The sequence below is a fragment of the Stylophora pistillata genome, chromosome 6, assembly GCF_964205215.1.
Source record: "Stylophora pistillata chromosome 6, jaStyPist1.2, whole genome shotgun sequence".
Lineage (NCBI taxonomy): Eukaryota > Metazoa > Cnidaria > Anthozoa > Scleractinia > Pocilloporidae > Stylophora > Stylophora pistillata.
Genome location: NC_142524.1, coordinates 22,308,960 through 22,327,074, shown reverse-complemented (window position 1 = coordinate 22,327,074; position 18,115 = coordinate 22,308,960). Strand labels below are relative to the sequence as shown.

The following is an 18,115-nucleotide window of genomic DNA, read 5'->3' as shown; positions in this document are numbered from 1 at the left end:
GTAAACACAGAATCCATATTCTATAACAGCAATTTTTTTACTGCAGAATAGCCATGTGACAATAATCATTAGTCGGCAAGACACTTTCAGCAAAACTGTTATTGACATCAATAAAGGATGAAAGTTTTTAAAGAAACTGTGGTGCTGCGTTGGTGAGGGTAACAAGGTAATTTGATTGTATCGACTAAGTTGAAATTGTAAATTAGCCACCGTAAAGAGTTAAAAAGCTGACGTTTCGAGCGTTAGCCCTTCGTTAGAGCAAATGGAGGAATTGTGGGTTGTGTGTGGGTTTATTTGCAGAAAGTGGAGCTACGCTATTGGTGGGAACATGGTGACGAGAAAAACAAGGATACATTAGTAGAATGAAAAGCGTTCGTTGATACCTATGGGATCGAGAGTGCCGATTAGAAAGATAAACTTTTGTTTAAGAGTTTTGCGGCTTTCCGAGCTACCTTTTGCTGCTTAGAATAATTAGGTAAATAAAGTGTCTAGTGACTGGTTTTGATGCGTCCTTGTCATTCTTTACTACGTCGCGAAGGTGTTCCCAGAATCGGTCACCTAGTCGTCTTCCTCTTTCGCCGATTTATATCTTTTTGCAATAAGTGCAAGTCAAGCAATAGATGACGTTGGAGGAGGTGCACATGAAGTGATCAGTGATCTTAATGGATCGTTTGGGTTCCGATATTTTTTCAGCGCTGTGAACGAAAGGGCAAGTTTTGCATCGTGCGCGAGCGCATTAAAAGTGCCGAGTTGGTCATTAGTTTGGAATGAACTTCTGACCAAAAAATTGCCTATGTTTTTGTCGCGTTTGAATGAAACGAGTGGAGGTTGCGAAAAGATAGTACCAGTCTCTGGATCGTTTTGAAGTAATTTAAAGATTTTAAGAATAATAGATTTCACTGACCGGTTGTGAGGGTGAAATGTGAGAGTGAATGGAATGCGTTCGGAATTTTCCTTCTGTGACGTTTGTAGTGCTGACTGTCGATCAATAAGTTGGGCGCGGTGGTGACCCACTTGAACGACAGAAACAGGGTAACAACGTTTTTCGATAAACTGGCACATTGACTCTGATTTGTGAAAAAATCAGAGTAATCACTACATAAACGACGAAGTTCTAGGAACTGAGAAAAGGGAATGGAAGTCTTGACATGTGATGGTGCGAAAATGAACGAGTAACTATGTGAGTCTGTAGGTTTGTAATAGTCACTAGTGCATTAACCGTTGCCTTCAATGGAAACTTTGATGTCTAAAAAGAATAAGGAATTGACGGAAATTTCTCCGGTATATTTTAGAGCTGGGTGAAAGGAATTGACTGCGGTTATGAATTGAGTTAGCTCCTCTCTGGTAGAAGGGGTAGCGCCGATATAGTCGTCAATGTAGCGACCGTAGAGTTCAGGTTTGGGGCCGTTGTATTGGCTGAAAAATTGGTGTTCAACAAAACGTACAAAAAGATTGGCATAGCTGGGTCCCATTTTGGTACCCATGGCTACGCCATTGGTTTGTTTGAAAAGATACAAGGTCGCCTGGAGAACCAGGTCCCTAACACGTTTCATAGCCCTGATTCGAGAGGCAATCTTTTTAGTAAGTTTTTCAAATAGTTTTAGCGAACAGTTTTCCGAGAATGATGCTCGAGGAAGACTTCGATGTGCTTTGCGTGGCCCCAGCTAAATCCAGGGTTAAGATAAGTTAAACGCGCCAAGGAACATATTATGCTTATGTTCCTCGAAGCTCCAGGGCTGGGTTGTTCAAGTCTGGGTCGAGATCATGAACCTAGGGTTAGTGTGAAATTTGATTTCAGATCTGAAAGCTTTAAAAGAATACTCAGTCTAATTCTTTTAGTCTTAAGTTTGATGACTGGATGCTCTAACAAGAATAGGGAAAATAACTGAATCCCAAAAAGGCTTTTGAGTAGGGAAATAAAGAAACCTGGATTAAATTTAACTCTGTGTTAGCGTTAGTCGGCCTTCGAACAACTGGGCCCAGGTCTTCATCTCATTACTATTGCTTTTAGTGGTCGATACGCGAAGCGTGGGGCGACTATTGTTAGGAATCTGAATATGCAAATTTTTTTTTCACTGACTTAGCTGTGATCAAGTCGATGTGTCAACTGCAGACCATTCGAGGGAGTTTCGATCAATACTCGGCGCGGTCAGCACATGTGTAACCGAGTCAAAGCTCTTTGAAGACTAAAAGTGTGACTATGAGTGTAGACGCTGAATATGAGAGGGGCCGTAAGGGTGTTTCACGTGAAACGTGATCGGACTAATTTATTTTCTGTGATCCGTAATCTAAAAGTTTTAAAATTCGTGAACCGTGAATGATATGATTGTCGTGATACGTGAAACAGAGAAATAATTTTCCGATACCCGTGATAACAAACACGAAAACGACCCTTTTTTTCCGTGAACGGCTACGAAGACCCCACAAAGAACCTCTCCAGGTGATCGCCGTGTCTGAATTTCTTCAGCTTGCGTGACCAAACAATAGGGTTTCGCATGACCCATTGATCCAAAAATAAAGCTGATGCGACCTTTGACACCAACGATCAGGTCTTCAGATTATTCATTGTCTGACGTCTTGTCTTCATTTCTCACGACCCACAATGTCGAAGAGCGAAGTCAGCGAAGAGCCGTTTCGTGTTTTAGAAGGGATTGTCTACTTCGTTGATCCCAAATCTTAATCTCCTGGATCTTTCAGTTTTCTTGGGGGAAAGGAAAGGATCAGAATTCCCCTGAAAAGAGAACATAATTCCCTTGATGCCCTGAAAAGGCATATTGTTGAACACGCGGGTCTCAAGGCCGAAGCTGAGAAGCGGGGAATAGGGTCGTCTATTGATCTTAAGCTGTGCAGACTAGCCAAAGGCGCAGAAGGCAGTAAAGCTTTCTCAACCAATACACAAGCGCAGCGGAACATGAAAAGGCCGCTTTTTGTCGATTCTGCAGTTTTACAAGGTTAGCGTTTTCATCATGAAAATTTGATAAGAGATCGTAATTTATGACACGTGTTACTTGAAAGTCACGTGTGAAAGGTATCTGATATCCATACTTTCGTGTTAATTGTTTTAATTCGCGTTAAATTTCTTACATCTCTTAGGGCCTGTTTACATGGAGATAGGGTGACCCCCTTAGGAGGGTCACCCTTCTAGAAGGGGCAAAAGATAGCCCCTTTTACATGCAAAGTCTTGTCCACAGGGCTATCGCGATTATTGAATTTGGCACCGAGGGAGATAACTGCGCGGTCGCTAAGTACAAAACAACCAAAATGGCGGACAAACGAAGTATTTTGGCGGTAAATTCAATTTTCCTTGCGCTTGCCTCTTTGGCTGCGGTTTTTCAGTGCTGTGGGTTCTTGCTGTCGTATCCCCTAATAGAGAAACGCCGACAAGAGCGAATGGCGCTACAGGTAGCCGCCCAGTACAATGTTGCAATGCGACGAATGAGGCATGTACGAAGGAGAGCCATTTTGTCGCCGAGGGAGAATTTGGGGGAATCCTGGTCGCACAGAGCAGTGGCGAAGGACGCTTTTCGTTTTCCCTGTGAATTCTTTGATTTTTCACGTGGCAAGCCTTCTTCCATATCTTTCCGAGTCGAGCGGCTTTCTATGGTACTCTCGTCGACCACCTATTCATGATCATCTATGTCTTTTTTCGAAATGTCGACACTGTTGTCCTCCGACTGTTTCGAACTCTGTTCAAACAATTTGGCCGCCACAGAACGGCGAAAATATTCCTCGGGCTTATACGCGCGCGAAGCCATTACAGAGTTTCGCGGCAATCTGAAAGTAAACTGAACCCACAAAAGTTGACCCTTCTAGGAGGGTGACCCTACCTCAAGTGTTTACATGGCAAAAAGTTGGCCCTCGCAGGAGGGTTACCCCACCAAGCAGATAGGGTGACCCTACCTCTTATGTAAACCAAGTCGGAAAATACAATAGGCAAGGGTTACCCTTCTAAGAGGGTGCCCCTTCTAGAAGGTCACCCTATCTCCATGTAAACAGGCCCTTACAATACTAGAAGTCTAGAAAAGTTTTATTCAGTCTCCCCTACATATTTTATTTGAAGTTTGCTTAAGAATCGACAATTTTCTCAGAAATTATACAGAAAGTGAGTCATTGATGAGAGCCGTGATTTCGGTTAGGGTCGTTAGAGGCGATATTCAACACACCTCCTGAGATATTTCTTGATGATCCTTGATCGCTCGCTTTGCAAAAAGGGCGTGTTGACAATAACGAGAAGACCTGAGAATAGGAACAACCTAGGAAGACTAGGAAGAGAATATTCGGACAGATTTTTTTCTCGATTAAACGCAACTTAAATTTAACTTTTATGGACTACGAAAGAGACTGGAGTGGGGTTTGAAACTGCCAAGAAAAAATGACACCAATATAAATGTCAAAGTAGATAGACAAAAGATAAAAAGGACGTAGTCAAAAGATTATTATTTGATTAATTAATTTTATTGTCATTATTTTCTTTCAGTCAATGTTCTTAAAAAGGAAATCGTCTTTTCGAAAGATTCCCCGGTGATAAATATCACAGTTGCTGGTGGCGAAGAACAGCAAAAGAGCAAAGTCATCAAACGAAAGCCAAGAGGTGGAAGGAAAAGGTCAGCTTCAAAGGTAGAGGACGACCACCTTGTAAAGCGCCTAAAACAGGGCGAAATTCAGTGTTGAGCGAAATGAACGACAGACCAAGATGTTGGATGATCTAAATTTGGCTATGTGCGACTAAAAGAAATCGTTAAGAATTTTTGTTATTATTAACAGTCATGATTTTTCCTAAAATTTTATCATTTTATTACTATGATGGAGACGATGATGATAACGATGATTATTTAAATCGTCTTTAATGTATTTAGTTAATTAGCCTTTCAATGTGTTGGTAGCTCTGGCAAGTATGTTCAACAGCATAGCGGTCAATGAATTTACTATAAGGTGTGGGCGTTGCCAGAAATTAAAGATTGTACCAACGGACAGGACTCCGCAGACTAAAGCCCGATACTTTAAAAAAGTACGTAAAATGTTGAGCATTATCCTTCAAGCTTGTCTGCAGAAACATTTCTATTTAAAGCTTCGGAAGTTTCACTTTGAAGTACCATCATCAATTTTACTTTAAAAGAAAACCACTGGAGAAGACCATCCAGAGAACTTCTGTATTGTCAAAGAATAAAGCAGGTGTTTAAAATTAATTGTTTTCTTAAAAAAAGTAAAGATCACTGGAGGTCATATTTTTGTTGCTGCCTTACAGATCACTTTAATACAACTTGTCAAAACGTCGAAACGAGGAAGATAATGCCAAGAAACACAATGCTACAATAGATGGAATGAAAAGAAATATAGAAGCCTTCCTGAAGAAGAGTGGAAGCCGCGGAGGAGATCAAGAAAGTCAAAGTGATGGAAGTGTAAAGTGAAACGTCGGCTCACCTAAAGGAATATCAGTGGGAAATGACAGTGATCGTGATTTAGAGTTAGACAACATGCAAGAGTCTTTCACATTATTTGTAAGATTGTGATATTATACTAACCAATCTGTCACCATCAGCCTAAGTAAAACATTTCTTTTACTTTTTTTTTTTGTTAAAGATCCTCTGATCTATTTACTTCCCGATGTATCTTAAGGTCTTTTACAAAACGACGTATTTAGTTGTTGTTACACCGATAGTCACAAGACAAGATGAATCCACATTTATAATATCAGTTCTAATTGCTAACTTTCAAGATTGAATGATATCAGTTATTAAAACTTTTAAGACTTCAGTAGTCAAGTGGATCGTGTATTTTTTATACTACCTTGCAATTACAGATTTCAAGACAATTGCCCTGAGGCAGCGGCATCTGCAAACGAGTTCGGAGACGTGGCACAGTGTGACAGTGACAGAGAGATTGAAGAATTCAACGAGAGACTGAAATCTTAAGCGACTGCCTGTCTGCTGCAGAGCAAAGCTGTGAAACCGAATCTGACATTACCAATCACGACACAATCACGAGTTGAGCGATTTCTGAAATACATTAAAACGACTGTCAACAATATTATATATATAGGGTAAGGCGACAAGTCTTTCTCATGTGTAAGTTTATTTTCCGTGAACCGTGAAACTCGAAAATTAATGATCGTGTTTCGTGATTTGCGTTTTTTAATTGCCGTAAACTGTGCGCGTGACCCCCCCTTACGGCCCCTCAGTTATTCTGGTTCTGTCCTCGTGTACCGGTTCACAAGAGCCAATACAAAAGACCAAACAATACACAATAGCTAACCGATAACTCCCAAACAAAGAAAGAACAATGGTAATTCCCTTGTGAACCGGTACACCAGGACAGAACCGTTATTCTCGTGAATGAAGACGAAGCTTCTACTCCGGCGTTTAACAAGAATGCCAAATCAGTACAAGAGGAGTTGGACTGTCTGAAATCTGAAGTGCTGAACTTATGGGCTCATATAAAAGAGAAACCTAATGTGGAAGACCTGAGATCCGAAAATTCTCGACTTAGGGAGAGAGTTCTATCTTTGAAGGATGAAAATATAAAGTTAGTCCAAGAACGCGATTCTTTAAGTTTTGCATTGCAAATCGTATCCAGAGAAGCAGCTACTCAATGCCGTTCAATGAGTAACACTCTAACGAGCATATCATTGTCCAAAATATGGATGAGTCAACACCTTGCGCCAACAAAGAACAAGGCTTCATTGTGAAATCAGAAAACAAAAGAAAGAAATCGAAAGGTAAAGGAGGTCCTAATAACACCCTGACAGGAAAAGAATCCGAACCCGAAAAACAACCAAAAGAGCGCACAACCCTGCTCATAGAAGATTGGATGATCTCAAGAATACCTGGAAAAGATCTGGGAAAAGCAGTTGGCCACAGGGCTATAGTCAAGCCTTTCTCGGGCGTTACGACAATGGCCATGAATCACTATCTCAAGTCAAATCTGGAATCTTAGCCCAATGAAGTGATTTTACACATTGGGACTAATGATCTTAAAACCAGGGAACCAAAGGCTGTTGCGGAATCGATTGTGGATCTCGCGACGACAGATCGAGGGTACCTGCGATACTACAGTTACGCTGTCGGAGCTTGTATGCAGAAAAGATAAGCTGGAGCAGGCAGTGAAAACAGCCAACAAGCATCTAAAGAAGTTCTGCCATCAAAATGGATGGAAAATAATCCATCATGAGAACATATCTCATAAAGGACTCAACAAAGGTGGACTGCACTTAAATTTTAAAGGTAATGAGCAGTTTTATAATAATTTTAAATCGCACCTAGAATGAGATAATGTGCTGTCCGTCAATGCCGTGCGGTATCAATTAAGCAACCAAAAGGCCGAAAAATCTGTCTCAATATTGCCTCCTTTGCGCGGTTTTAGAATGGCATCACTCAATATTAATCAATTAACTACTCATATAGACCAATTAAGAATCGTATTAGCAAACAATGATATCGATATTGTTTCCATAAATGAAACGAAACTGAGCGAGAGTATTCGAGATCATGAAGTTCATGTTCTGGGATACGAAATAGTTCGCCACGATAGACTGATACAATGCGGCGGAGGGGTATGCTTCTATGTAAAAACTTCAATCAACTTTACGCTACGAAATGACCTACAGATGGATACACTAGGAAATCTTTGCTTGGAAATCCATAAGCCAAATTTAAAATCTTTTGTGATTGTTACTTGGTACAGACCACCTGACTCTCCTATTGGCATTTTTCCACCTCTTGAAACCCTAATTGGGAGATTGGATAGTGAAAATGTAGAATTTTTTGTACTGGGAGACATGAATTGTGACAGGATCACTACTCGATATGACAATAACACATCCAAATTAAGGAGTATTGCTGATGTCTACGGACTCGAGCAGCTTATTTCTGAACCGACAAGGATAACACTTACCTGATGAACTCTAATTGATTTAATCTATACCAACTGTTCGGATAAGATTGCATGTTCGGGAGTTCGTCATATCGGAATAAGTGATCATAGTAGCATGGTGTATGTATATAGAAAACTTGCCCTAAATGGGATGTCTAACGGACATAATTCTATTACATATAGAAATTTCCGAAATCTCGATAGCCAAAAGTTTCTTTATGATATTCTATCTCAATGTTGGGATAATGTATACAAGTCTTCCAACCCAAACGTGATGTGGCAGCAATGGAAATGTACATTTCTGGCTATCGCCGACAAACATGCCCCACTGAAAACGATGCGCGTTCGTTCACGGAGTTCTCCGTGGATTACCTCTGAATTGAAAGACCTTATGCATAATAGAGACATGAAAAATCAAAGCTAGCAAGACAAATGATCCTAACGATTGGGCATTATTTAAGAAACAAAGAAATATAGTCAATAAGCAAATACGCTCAGCTAAGCAAGTTTATTACCAAAATAGTTTTAATAAGCACACCAGCGACTCCCGAAAGACCTTGCAGACTATAAACGAGCTAACTTCTCGAAAATCTGGGAAAACGCCAGTGGCGTCACTAAAAGTGAACGGATTAACGATAACTAATCCGTTGGAGCTATCAAACGAATTCAATAACCACTTTTCTATTATTGGTCCAAAACGTGCCAGTGAGATAAATTGTGATAGTGGTAGCTATCAAAGATATCTTACCGCAACAGATAAACGGTTTAAGCTCCAACCCACCAATCCAACTAAAGTATATTCACTTTTAAATAAACAAGACAAGTCAAAGGCAACGGGCCTTGACAAAATATCTGCTAGGTTTATCAGGGAAAGTGCTGATCTTATTTGTGTGCCGATATGTGATATTTTCAATCAATCTATTAGCCAACGGACGTTCCCAGACGACTGGAACTATGCAAGGATTACCTCTCTTTAGAAACAGGGTGACCGCGGTGATGTTAACAATTACCGCCCAGTATCGGTGATTCCAATAATGGCGAAGGTGTTTGAAAGGATAGTTTATGAACAGTTATATGCCTATTTGGAAGAGCACGATATTCTATGTCAAAACCAATCAGAGTTTCGTGCTAATCATTCAACTGTAACAGCTTTGTTGGAAGCGACAGATTCTTGGGCGTATAATAATGATAACGAGAAAATCAATGGAGTCATTTTTCTAGATTTGAAAAAAGCTTTTGACACTGTTGATCATCAGATCCTTCTATCGAAACTGAACTATTATGGTATACATGGCAAATCTTTCAGATGTTTTCAGTCATATTTGGAAAACCGAACACAAAAATACTCTGTGAACGGGTCGCTATCCAGTAGCTACTCGTTGACTTGCGGCGTCCCTCAAGGGACCATCCTCGGTCCATTATTGTCCTTATTATATATCAACAATCTTCCAAATTGCTTATCAAATTGTAAACCGAGAATGTATGCCGATGACACGCACCTCACATATGCGGAAGCAATCTTGAGAACGTTCAGTTCTGTCTAAATGAAGACCTAGAAAACGTCTTCAACTGGCTACAAGTGAACAAACTCACGTTGAACATGACTAAAACCGAATTCATGCTAATAGGGTCGAGGCAGAGACTGAATACTCTCACAGCTTCACCAACAATTAGAATGAACAATACTCAAGTGAGCCAGATTACAGCTACAAAATCGCTTGGTGTAATAATAGACGATAAACTCGATTGGCATAGTCACATCGAAAAACTAACGAAAAAAGATCGGCTCTGGTATCGGGGCCCTAAAGCGAGTTAGGAACCTGATCCCAGCATCAACCTTACATCTCATCTACCAAGCTTTAGTAAAACCTCACTTTGATTACTGTGACATTGTTTGGGGTAGCTGTGGGAAAATGCTACGAGACTAACTGCAGAAATTGCAGAATAGAGCAGCCCGTGTGTTGACATTCTCTAACTATGATGCTGATGCAACTGAGCTACTCGAGTTTTTAGGGTGGAAAAATCTTGCACGCCAGCAGGAAATCCATAAAGCCACCATGATGTTTAGATGTCTGCACGGACTAGCTCCAAGGTATCTATATTGTTACGAGGATCCAATTATTTTTACTGAATCTGTCACGCAACCCCAGACTTTTCTAGAATTATCTATAATCTGTAATATTCCAGAGACTTCTTTCATGTGACTCAGCAGTTTCCAAAAATAGTACAACTTGTAAAACACTATAAATAGTAATGGAACATTCTAGATAACTAAAGTAAATGTATAAAAGCTGGCTTGTGAGAAGTACAAAAGAGATTTGCCCGAGGGCTTACCCTCTCGGCTTGCTGACTGAACTTGTGGAAGCTATGATATGACGAGGCTATGACCTTTTGCCCTTGCGATATCCGGAGAGAAGAAAGAGATGAAGAAGACGATAGCCGAGAAGGGAAGAAGATAAAGAATACAGAGTTCACTATGAAGTCTTCCGGAAGAGTTTGTGTACAAGGAAAGAAAGTCATGAATCAAGAAAGCCAAGCGCTGTGGTCTTCAGTCGGCGGATGTTGGAATTGGAAGTTGATCAAGACGACGAACACTTACACGGCATGAAGGATTGTAATCCTGCTTTATGAACTGCTTAACTTAATCTTTAACCTAAGTCAATTAGACACTGTAAAACTAATTAAATAATAGTTGAAATGGGTAACTGCTTGTTGTTACATTTTTGTTGCGTGCCATATATCGTACTCGGGAGTCTATTTTCATATATGCTTTGTAAGCGGACATTTGTTGGTCATTCGTGCACGTAACAATATTCAAAGTTAACGTGGCGTGACTCTGCTTATGACCTCAGGGACTCTTAAAATAAGCTTAATGTTCCACTACCGCGTACTAATTATTACAGAAAAAGCTTTAGCTACAATGGCGCCACATTATGGAACAGTCTACCACGCGATATAAGGAACAGAGTCTCTGGGGTTATTTAAACGTAAGATCAATGACCTTCTTTAAGTCTAACGCCCGGCATTCACGGAAAACAGCTTTAGTGTTATAGTATGTAGTTTTAATTTTAAATATCTTAGCGTATGTGATATGTATTTTTATAGGCTGATGAATTGATCGTGTTTAAATAAAGATTAAATAAAATAAATTAAAATAAGTTTTTTTTGATGTTTTCTAATACCCTCACGAGTTACAATATGCAAATTTGTCACCCACTCAGATGTAACGGGCTACCACTAGACCTGATTCAGGCCTCATACGGCCTAAATAGGTCACGTGGTCTGAAATGGGTAAACAACAGTCGCGGCTCCTGTAAATTAACTGCGAAGCGTATATATATAGTTCACTTTCGTTGCGTCTGAAACTGGCACAATATTTCCTCAACTTTGGATTTGTCTTTTCATAAATACCCTGAAGATTCAAAGCCTCAGAAGTCAGGCGGCGTGCGATATCTCTTTAACTTCTAGTTATATAAATTTGTGTTTTAATGATCTGCACGAATGAATTGTCTTCGTCTCGCCTCGATTTCTATATTGAAATATAATTCGACTTTTCTTCGAGGGAGTTTCAATTAATACTCGTCACAGTCAGTACATGTGTAATAGAGTCAAAACTCCTTGAAAATTTTGACTATAAGTGAACACTCCGCGAGACGTTTTGTCGTCGATCCTCCAAGCTCTCTGGGGGTTTGTAAGTAGTGAGCCCTTAACGACTAAATCTGACTTTGATCGAACTTTGATCGAACTTACAAGGGAACCTATAAGCACTCATATCAGCAAGGAACATTCCACAATAGTAGAAATGATCGTGAAACATGATTGCGGAAAAGCGATTGCGTAACACTCGGTAAGTTGTAAGATGATGTTACGTATCCCACTAAAGAACAGTTTTTAAAATCCTCGGTCTGCAGTCTACAGTCTACAGTCTACATTTTATATCTAGTCTACATTTTTTACCTGGTCTGTGGTCTGCAGTCTGCAGCTTTGCACTAAGCGAACTCTAAAATGTGAATTCTGACTATTTATCCAACATCAGTCCAGCATTTCAAAGTAGTTCTAAGTGGTGTCAACTGTATTCGAGAGTTACCCATTGGCTGCTTATGTTTAGATACAAAAGTGTGTTTTTTTAAAAAGGAATTAAATTATCTTCAAAACCCATTGAAACGTGATGTATCCACGATTTATTAAACTTATTTTCCCCTTGGCTACTGAAACCATATCCAGAAAGCATACGGGGACCCAGGGCAAATAGCATGTAACAAGAAGCTTGCCTCAGGATAAGATCTGGTTGAATGTGCTTTTAGCGTTCTACTGTATTATTATTGTCATTATTATCATAGTTCCTTAAAGTTTTGCTCGTTTTTCTTATGGTGCCGAGTTCAATCCATGTGCCTAGGGCAGTCATAAGTCTGCTGGATTACTTGATGGATAGAGTCCTCCTCAGTATACGGGCAGTTCCAAGGAGAACGGTCTTCTGTAGCTCTGCTATATATTCTGATATCGGTGCTTGGGATCTTGCCAATGTAGGTTTCTATTCCCTTCTTAACAAGCCCAAGAGCTCCAGTGATCACTGGGACGGTTGTTGTTTTCATTCCCCATGTTTTCTCGATTTCGATTTCAAGATCTTTGTACTTGGAGAGTTTTTCTGCTGTTTTCAAGGAGGTGTTCCTTTATGAAGGGATAGACACATCGATGAGCGTACAAGTTCTCTCCTCCTTGTCTTTTACCACTTTGTCTGGTCTGTTTGCTTTTGTCTCTTTATCAGTTTGGATTGGCATGTCCCAGAGTATAGTCACTGTTTGGTTTTCTGTCACAGTAGATGGTTCATGTTCGTAGTGTTTATCTTGCACTTTGATGTTGTAGTGTTTTCATATTGTCCAGTGGAGGTACGCTGCAGCTTTATTGTGTCTTTGTATATACTCTGTCTCGGCAAGTTCTGGACATCCGGAGACAAGGTGGTCGATTGTTATTATTATTGTTATTATTACTGTCATCATCATCATCATCATCATCATTATGATTATTATTATTATTATTATTATTATTGTCATTATTTTCAATATTATTATCGTAATTCCATTTTTTTTTTATTAGTGCATAAGAACTGTGCCGAGGTATACAAATCTGGTAGAATAACCAGCGGTGTTTATACAATCAATCCAGATGGTATTGGACCTGACTCTGAAGTGTTTTGTGACCAAAGTACTGCCGGAGGGGGATGGACAGTGGTCCAAAAGAGACTTGATGGCTCTGTTGATTTTGACCGCGGCTGGTCTGACTACAAAAATGGCTTTGGCGATCTGAATGGCGAGCTTTGGCTCGGACTGGACAAAATGCACCGCCTAACAAAACCCACGACCAAGCTTCGGGTCGATCTTGAAGATTTTGACGGCTATACTTATTACGCTGAGTACGCCAGGTTTGCAGTGGCGGACGAAAGCAAAAAATACCAGTTGAGCGTCATGACATATTCAGGTAAATGTTCTTAGCCAAATAAAAGCAATTCTCTTAAATTGATCAATTCTAGTTAGGTCAAGGTAGATTAAAAAAAAAAACAACTTAGAAGTTTTTTTTATCAAATTGTATATCTGTTTTAGAATATTCATAGGTTAAGTGATCACTCTCATTCCTCTAATTCAAATGGATTTTATTCGATAATCAAGATAGTAAATTTACTTCATAATACTCTTAATTAGTATCACTCTTTCCTAGGAGAGTAGATTTACGACACTATCGATCTAGCAAGTTCCTTACAGTTGTAACGCTGTGTATTCGTAGTGCCAAGTTAAAAGCAATGTAGCGAACTCCATCGGTATCATGTATGATGACTCTGAATAAGCATTTACTTTTCAAAACTGTAATTCGATTTAATTTTCTCGACGGAGGGAGACGGGAATTTTGTGTCTTTGCTAAGTTAAGGTTGGATTGCATGACGTCTTTGTGAATGTCTCTTAGGGGTTGATTTCAAGTTTTTCCCCATCCTAGGAACTGCTAGCGACTCTCTCACACAACATCAGGGCTATTCCTTTACAACTAAAGATCAGGACAATGACAGCGCTCACCCAAACTGTGCTGAGATATATAAAGGAGGGTGGTGGTATTATAGCTGTTATATGTCAAACCTGAATGGTGTCTATCGAAATACCTCAGCTAATGGTCCTGGAGTCGCATGGAATAGCTGGAAAGGAGTCAACTCCTCTTTGAAGAGGGCTGAGATGAAAATCAGACCAGTGGATTTTTAGAGCTTTGTATGTTATATTACTAAGAGAAATATTAAATGACTCCTAACAGTAATCTGATGTCTCTCTCCCTCCCTCCCCCCCCCCTCACATAATACGAGAGTGACTTGACTTTTAAATACGAATGAAACAATCGACAATTATCTGTTTTTGAAACACCCTATAGTCCATGTAATGATGGACTGATCACTAAAATTACGATATTTTGTGCCAAGTAACGTTTTCCGGTTTATATTCCGCCATATCTCTAAATTACGATATTTTGTGCCAAGAAATATTTGCTGTTTTATATTCCGCCATTCCGCCGATCTACCATTTCTCAGTTCCATCATTCCATTGTATAACCCATGATCAAGTTATATCTAGCAGCTTGCTCGCTTCGTTAATTTAACGGCCTTTTTTGGCTAAAGTCGCTGATTCAAACAGTGAAATGCTCTCTTTTCAGCAAAAAAATTTCCTGAAAGCTTACATAGTGTGCAGATCACTTCTAATGAGGTATATCTCCGGGTTGGGTCGCACTGGAGCGAATTCTTCCCACTTTCCAAATTTTGGCGGCGGTAACATCATCCTAAGATCTTTCGACCAAGACTTCACTGATTGATTCGTATGTCAATCACAAACACATCTTAATCTCCTGAAATTATTGCAAACTGCTTATCGTCTTCAGCTGCCTTCCTTAGTTTCATGGCAAGAACTAAAAAAATAATGTGCTAATAGCTCTAAGCCAGAAATCACCAAAGGAAGGAATTCAACTGTGATTAAGTGCGAATGTCAAACTACCAAGGTACTCGGAAAAAGAAAAAAAAAGAACAACAAGAGGGCAACATCGGGTCAAAAGTGGGTCAAGATTTGAATTTTATCGTTAAACTCACTCACTCACTCAGTCAATTACTCACTCGTTGCGAAAATATGTGTGGCTTCGCCTCCTATAGGAAGCAGTAGCCACAAATGAAAAGGATGTAATATGTCTGAAAATCAGACCAGTGAAGTTTTAGAGCTCTTTAGACAGACAAAACTTCAAAAGTAAACCATATGACTCCCTTTCCCCCAAAAACATGTCCTCCACCCCTCCCCCTAGCGACTTATAACGACTGGTCCATCATGATAATATGTGTCTTACCACTGTCTCCTCCATTCTGTCTCAAGTTACAACAGTGGGTGACTCGCATCCACGTTTCGCCCAACAATAAGACTGCTCAACCGGTAGAATGGGCTTTGAAGTCATCAGAATCATGTTGAAATCTTCACCTTTACTGCGGATTTATTTATCCGCTCTTAAATTAATTTCTATACAAGGCCTATTTTGTTATTAAATAATTCACTCTTGTCTTGGAAAAAAATCAAGTTTTCTTAAAGTATCAAGCCACCTTATATATGGAAGATCAGTATCTATTTAACAAAGGGTTTACGCAATAAGAAAATGCTTACTCAGGGCCAATAGTACAGACTGATATTAGTCTCATACCCAGACCTTCCAACAATATAGGATCTGGTTACGAGATTAGACTGAAGCTGGATTAATTGCTCACTTTTTCATGTTAACAAACTTTTGGTTGAACGCGGTGTACTGTAAGTTATAAAATAACTAAGAAACTAAGAGCACGAGAATTGGTCGAAACCCTAACGATGATTCCACCGGTGAACCCATAGTTATTTTGTAGCATATATAGACCGCCTTTTCTATCGGTTTACCAGCATAATAACACACCTTGAATGCTGGAAGAACTCGCCTCTTCATTTACAAACTTTTCTCGTGTTCTTCCAACAGTACGCAGGTAAACTTAGAGAAAGTGTGATGTATTGCTTAACTAACCTGTTGAAGATAATCTCAGACTAAATGTTCTGAACTGGAGATGTTTAATCTGAACGCGATCTTCTCATTCGGTACCGCTACAAATTACATAAAACAGAAAGCTAGTTTCGAAACTGAAACAGATATTGAATTACAAGAAAAAGAATAACACATAAAGCGACAACTTACATATTTTTGGCCATCTCCAAGCTAAACAGAACATCAACATCAAAAGACAAAAAAGCAAACCTTACTACGCACAAACACCGCACAACGATTTGAGCACATGGTCGCTAAGGTCATGTGATCTGCACAGGGGGAGACCGGAGGGGCAAACTGTCCCTAACATAACCTTTCATTTTTCATGTGGTTTGTCATATTTTCAGGGATGAATATTTCATGTACTGATGAAACTTGTAAGTCGCATTAATAATAAGAAACTTTATTCGGGGGAGCTTATCAACCAGAGCATGATCACGAGAAAGGGTCAAATGTCTAAAAAACCCTCAGAAGTAAAGGAGTCAGCTAAAATATATCCCGTTATTCCAAATTCAAATTTATTAGAAAGTATGCTGTGAACATAAAGCAGACGATTGAGTTCCAGTCCATTTATTTAGATTACGGCGTATTTCGATGGCATTTCAAAGTGTGCAAAGTTACGCACTAAAAATGCTATTTACACGGCTGCGACAGAATCCCGAGAGTGATACCCTGTCGGGAGCCATTAATTTTGCTCAAATCCATGACGGAAGTCTCTAAACTCATTGGGAAGGGAAACCTTTCAAAACCGTCAACTGGAGAATATTTGAAAGTTTTCGTCGTGTGATTAGGATGAAGTTTCATTGAAATGCAAATGTCTAGCACTATGCAAGTTCCCCGGAATTTTCACTTGGACACTGAACGGCATTCACCACCCCCCCCCCCTCCCCACTCCTTTATTTTTCCTACCGCTGGTCATTTAGTTAGTTGAGGACCGTGACCGGCAGTCGACCGCACGCAATTTTTAAGTGTCAACATCTGCATTACTCTGAACCCCTCTGTGTTGAACATGATCGAGCTTCAGACATGAGAAATTATATCACTTTGGAACACAGAGCGCACCAACTATCGCGAAACAAAAAAAGAAACTTAGTTTACAGTTCACGAGAAAAATATAGCTTCATTCTAACCTCAAATCATGAAATCATGTAAACGGTCTTTTAGTAATACATTTCCTTCCCTTTTGTGCCCGTTTCATGCATTTTTGCGATTTAGAAAGATCGTGTGCTTACAAGTTTGTTTTCCAGCTAGAGGCTGTTTTGTAATCTCAGTTTAAGACTCAATTTCCATTGTCACCGATTTCCATATCGCTTCAGTCATTTCAGTGCTGATTTATCCGTGAATATCAACATTTCGGCGAGATGTCCTCTGCGGCTCATACTTAAGCAGCCATTTTGAATTCTTGCTTGCCATCTCAAACCACGTGACCGCTCGGCTTAAAAAAAAAAAAGGTGAATTAATATCGACTTTCGGAAATAATACTGAAATATAATTCGACTTTTCTTTGAGGGAGTTTCGATTAATACTCGTCGCGGTCAGCACATGTGTAACCGAGTCAAAGCTCCTTGAAAGGTATAACAGTGGGTGTGGACCCCTCGAGGCCGCGTCGATCCTCCAGGTTCATAAGGGGGTTTATGAGTAGTGGGCCTTTTACGATTCAATCTTACCAGCGAAACTTTGAGCGAAACTTTGATCGAGTTTATAAGGGAACCTATGAGCACTGATATCAGCAAAGTGCGAGTCAATCGTAAGCTTAAACAAAATAAACGATGAAACGGGCAAGAAATATTCCACAATAGTGCAAATGATGGTTAAAGATGATCGCGGAAAAGCGATTGCGTACACCTGGTAAGTTGTAAGATGATGTCACGTATCCGACGTAAAAACGTTTTTTAAATTCTCAATCTACAGTCCGTAGTCTGCATTCTGTACTAGTCTACATTTTGTACTCCTTTTGCGATCTACAGTCTGCAGTTTTGTACTGACCGATAGCCAAAATGTAAATTCTGACATCTCCCCCCAACATCACCCCAGCAGTTCAAAGTAATTCAAAGTAGTGTCAACTCTATTCGAGAGTTACCCATCAGCTGCCTATGTTCACATGTAAAAGTGTATGTTTTTGTAAAAGGAACTTAGTTATCCTCAAAACCCATTCAAACTTGGTGTATCCACGACA

At 39.8% G+C, this 18,115-nt stretch overlaps 1 protein-coding gene, 1 long non-coding RNA gene and 1 pseudogene across 6 annotated transcripts in view; 2 read left to right on the top strand and 1 right to left on the bottom strand.

Annotated features, from left to right (window-relative positions):
* LOC148728820 (uncharacterized) overlaps positions 1–12,951 on the bottom strand; it is an 18,966-nt pseudogene extending 6,015 nt beyond the window's left edge. Inside the window, exon 1 of the transcript XR_016002519.1 lies at positions 11,827–12,951. The product of XR_016002519.1 is annotated as an uncharacterized LOC148728820 (transcript). The remainder of the gene's footprint in view (positions 1–11,826) is intronic.
* Positions 1–18,115, top strand: part of LOC111324665 (microfibril-associated glycoprotein 4) — a 94,950-nt gene that overhangs the window by 13,977 nt on the left and 62,858 nt on the right. For 2 of the 4 annotated variants that reach the window (XM_088763314.1, XM_088763313.1), the window contains 2 exons: positions 12,964–13,344; positions 13,855–14,163. The exons of the other annotated variants lie outside the window; for them this stretch is intronic. In XM_088763314.1, coding sequence (XP_088619440.1) covers positions 12,964–13,344; positions 13,855–14,111 — 638 coding nt within the window. In that variant the 3' untranslated portion in view covers positions 14,112–14,163. Of the gene's footprint in view, positions 1–12,963; positions 13,345–13,854; positions 14,164–18,115 lie in introns of those variants that run through there. 4 annotated transcript variants of the gene reach the window in all.
* LOC148728821 (uncharacterized) lies at positions 1,176–5,757 on the top strand. The gene is made up of 3 exons (XR_016002522.1): positions 1,176–2,951; positions 4,478–4,617; positions 5,246–5,757. It is a non-coding gene; the product is annotated as an uncharacterized LOC148728821 (long non-coding RNA).